Raw genomic sequence first — 4,595 nt, 5'->3', positions numbered from 1 at the left:
GAGAAGGAGAGAGAATTAGGAGTCCAGGCAGAAGTGAACTGATGGAAGGTTCTCAGCCTTGGTGACAGCAACTGGAGTGTGTCCAGCTACAGGCCAGGAGAACCCACCTACAGGCCAGGAGGGCCTGGGTGGCAGACAGCCCCACCTAGGAGATACTTCAGCTTCTCACATCTTCACTGAGTTTTCTCTTCATAATTTCTTGAGGGATTTCTTTTCTTTCTGCAGAGGGCAGTGGTGACTGTTCGCAAATGTGTGATGGAGAAGAGCCCCAGGAAGCCTCTAGCTCCCTAGCAAGATGTGGGTCAGGTAAGGAAGGGGAGGATTTCTGGCCCTGGGCTGCAGAGTGTCAGGAGGTTGAATCTGGAGTTTGTGTTTCCTGATTGTCTTTCCTCCAAGTATACTTCACAGTGAAAGGATGCAATTAAATCTGAGATTTTTCACATTTTCTATACATGGATCTTTTGGGAAATGCAGGGAGGAATCTTGATATAGAAGTCTGTGTTTAACAGAATGGGTTTTATTGTTTGAAAGTATGTGTTTAGATAATCACGTGGTAGTTGGATTATGTCAAGGCAAGGCAATGTGTTCTCTCCTTCATATTCTCATGCCTATTAATACTAAAGCATTAAAATATTTTGCTGAATAAGATCTGATACCCTCACAAAAGCTTAAGATGGGGGCTGACAAACTGGATAATCCTATTTTACAAATGAAGAAATATAGGTCAGAATATTCTAGGAGGAAAAAATGCTCTTTGCCTTTATTTTTCATCGCTATTAATATGAATTTAAAATTCTATTCTCACTTTTTCTTTGGGAATGAAAAAGTTTATCATTCCTTTGCTGGTAGATACTTTTTATCATTTCATCACAAACTTGACAAAGCCTTCAAAGAAATGGTATCCTACCCTCTAATTGACAGAATTCAGATGCACTCTTTATGAGACTAAATGCTCTTTTTGACCAATACTCTTCATTATGTCATTGGATCATGCGGTATGTTTTTAGAGGACTCTCTTAAGTGTTACATTTTTACCCTCAGAAACCTCAAGATTTAGGCAGGGAAAGTGCTGTTATTGTTGTTTTGAGGAGCCAGAAACACTGAAGTACATGTGACACCGGCGTTTGTTAAGACCCGAGAAGGAAGGAAATGCGGAGACCAATGTACTGGATGACTCCTTACAGGCTTCCAGTTCTGTGAGGCAGGCACCGGTTGGGGTGGGGTCCCATAGACTGAGTCCAATGTGGAAATCCAAAGGGCTTTTAGGAATCCAAGAGACTCTACCAGGGTTTAATGTAAGAGACTTTTATTAACAAATAAAGCAAGCTTAAGCAGAGGAGTGGAGAAATTATTGAGAGTTAGAAAGTATGTAAACATAATCTATGATACGAGATAAGAGATATCCAGAAAAATAGAGCCAGAAAAGATAAACAGAGATAGAATGTGCCAAGTAGACACAGCACATCACTGGAGGAGAGAGACAGATAGTCAGGGAGAGACGTTTGGAAGGGAAAGTCCAGACAGCCACAGAGAAGGACAGTTGCCTTCACAGAGTAGTGCTCTATGAAGGTGTATGAAGATATAAGTGTATACCTTTATGTGCCTCAATAGGTATAAAGTGGGGCAAGGACATAAACACAGGACCAGGGATGCAGGAGGGAAATGAGGGAGGCAGGAACAGTCCCAGAAAAAGAAACCAAGACAAAGAGAAGTACCAAGAGACTCCAGTGCCAAGAGACAGAGGTAGAAACACAAGCAACAGAGACGTGTGTCAAGGGTGAAGATGAGAGTGCCAACATGGGGTGGGAGAGCAGGTGCACAAGGTTTCTGACAGTCTCAGTCAGATGGCTGGATTGCACAAGAGCTCCTTTTACCCTCACAAACTCTTAAACATCGGTATGCAAACAGCTAACGTCTATCTTACAGACTGGGAAATAAAGCACAGAAATGCAAGCAGGATATTATCGCAAAGGCAAAGTAGAAAAGGAAGAGTGGGCACCAGTGTCCTGGAGGTGTTACTGGGTGATGGTTGTGCAAAGCCAGCTGGGGGTTCGGGGCAGGGTCACAGGGTCAGAATAGAAAGAAGCCCAAGGAGTTCTGCAGGTTCCCGGAGGAGTGGACCAGGGACCAATATAAGGCTTTAAGGGGGAAAAAAAAATGCTAGTGGGAGGGAAGGGAAATCATGGAAACACAGCATGGAAATAGAGTCTGCCCTTTGGCATAGGATGGATATAGAATAAGAGCTAAAGAAATAACAGAAAAGAGATACAATATTACTAAAAAAGGAAAAAGAGATAGAAACAGGAATGAGAATAAGCCAGTTGGAGAGAAGACCAGACAATCCAAGCGCTGCCCGACTTGGAGGGAACTGTGGAGGCAGAACTGTGAGGAGGACACTGAGAATTAGAGAGAAGGAGAAAGAGGAGATGCAACAAGATGGAGAAAAGGCGGAACAAGACGAGGGTGGCTGTCAGCGTTTGCCCATCTTGGATGTCGTGAACACACTGAGGTCTGTGTCCATGTACCCTTTGTGGTCCGTCAGTTTCTTGTTTCTCTGCAGAGAACTTGGATCTAAAGACTCCCCAAATCACTAATGAAGGAGAACCAGAGAAGGGGCTCTGTCCACTACCAGATGAAGGAGAAGGTAATTATGATTTAAATTTTTAGATATTTGAGTACTTCTTTGTTTTCCAGTTGGCATGGAAAAAAAAATTCCCTTTCTCCCATCCTACCTTCCCTTCTTCACATTCGCATGCATACAGATGGAATTATGTCAATTTTCTGTTGGGCTTTTTTGTAAATTGTGAGACACAAAGGATCAAGGTAAGGTGAGTCCCTGAGTGGAGACCATATCGTTGCATGGAGAATACAGGGAGACAGAATATGCCAGAGTTAGGCTGGGGGCACCAGAGAAGAAATGCCTGGGTGATGATATTAAACACACATTAAACCTAAATATCAGCAGATTATGGTAATTGAGGCAGGGAGATTGTTTTCAGCCTACTTTCAGAAGCATCAGGAACACAGACATAAGTTTTGTGAATGATTGAATGCTTGCAGTTGAGAAAAGTCATGTGGAAGACCCTTGGGATGGAACTGACAAGCAAAGGATATGCGGTTTTATAGCCCCTGCATAAATGGAAGGACTTTTCCAATCTGGGAGAAGAGAACTTTGAGAGTGAGGAAAATATATAAAATTATAGACATTTTACAGGCATCTAAGAGGGCAAGGTAAAACCCAAGGAAACAGACAGAAAAGGAGAAAGTAAAAGACAAAGTAGAAAGCGGATAACCAAGAGAGAAAAGTTAGAGAAAATTGTACAAATGGAGGCAAATACAAATGACAACAATGTTGGAAGGAAGCACAGATTAAACTATGCAGAGAAAGAGACAGATCAAAATAATTAGAGAACCCATAAAGAGTGCAAACTATTGTCGGAGGAAAGGAGCAGGTTGAGGGCCTGTAGAGCTGAAGTCAGAGTCACTAGACAGCAGCAGCTTCCAGCAAACGGCACCTCTGTCAATAGTGAGTTTTCTGATTAAGGTCCCTCTAGGTAGAGAGTGGCACAGAAGCATACTCAGAGGGTAAGAATTCTCTCCCCGCAGACTCATCTGCTCAGGTAGTGGAATGATTGTCAAGTATTTAATATCTGTCTGCCAGGCAGGCCTCCCTTCCAAGCTCCTCCATCCGTGTGCCTGAAGACGTTTATCTTGGGACCTTCCTTTTTGCAATGTCTTTCAGGAACGGAACACTTCACAGTGGAAACCAACACCTCCTCTGAACTTAGAAACTCCTCTTTCTCCAGGGTTTGCTTTCTCAGTAAAGGGAGGAATATCCTGTTTGATCTTGTACTCATCAGACTCATTTTTTTCTGCTTTAACGCAATTGTTATTCGCAAGATATCAATCAGATCATTTTCTTTTCCCCTTAGATCTTTTCCCCTAGTGATCTTTGTTGCACAGGATTAGATGAGTTATCCTTCCTGTGGATTTCTGTGGCTTCCACCCTTCATGGGCCCCCAGCCCATATCGTCTGTCTTGTCTCTACTAATGGCATCAGTTGTTTCAGGAGCTGCTCTTTTATGATCTGATCTTTTATATGTGGGTCCTGGAGCCACACTTCCCCTGTAGTATGTGGTGTTGCCTTGGCCCACTCTGTTCCTGATCCCCTTCCTTATCTGGTTCATTTTCACTGTCCCAGGAATGCCTTTCTTTATACCTAGTTTTAAAAAGGGGGTGACAAGGAAATAAACAAGATAGGGAAAGCCAGTAAAGAGCAGAGTCAGGGGTGCAAGAGAAAAAGACAGGAGCAGAGAAGGGGGGCAGAAACACATGGAAACAAAGAGAAGCACCTGAAGCCACTGGCAGCAGGAAAGCAGGGCGGAGAAAGAGGAAATGGGCAGAGGAAAGGGGGAGGGGGAGAAGGAGAGAGAATTAGGAGTCCAGGCAGAAGTGAGCTGATGGATGGTTCTCAGCCTTGGTGACAGCAACTGGAGTGTGTCCACCTACAGGCCAGGAGGGCCTGGGTGGCGGACAGCCCCACCTAGGAGATACTTCAGCTTCCCACATCTTCACTAAGTTTTCTCTTCATAATT

General features: G+C 43.7%; 1 protein-coding gene across 1 annotated transcript in view; it reads left to right on the top strand.

Annotated features, from left to right (window-relative positions):
- The first annotated feature begins 223 nt into the window (after nucleotides 1-223).
- The window catches only part of LOC105536627 (nuclear body protein SP140), a 59,727-nt gene continuing 55,355 nt past the window's right edge, over nucleotides 224-4,595 (top strand). Inside the window, exon 1 of the mRNA XM_011976032.1 lies at nucleotides 224-306. Within this exon, the coding sequence (XP_011831422.1) occupies nucleotides 249-306 (58 nt within the window). The 5' untranslated portion in view covers nucleotides 224-248. The remainder of the gene's footprint in view (nucleotides 307-4,595) is intronic.

Source organism: Mandrillus leucophaeus, unplaced genomic scaffold (assembly GCF_000951045.1).
Source record: "Mandrillus leucophaeus isolate KB7577 unplaced genomic scaffold, Mleu.le_1.0 Scaffold1616, whole genome shotgun sequence".
NCBI classification, from domain to species: Eukaryota; Metazoa; Chordata; class Mammalia; order Primates; family Cercopithecidae; genus Mandrillus; species Mandrillus leucophaeus.
This window is presented reverse-complemented; position numbering and strand designations above follow the sequence as displayed.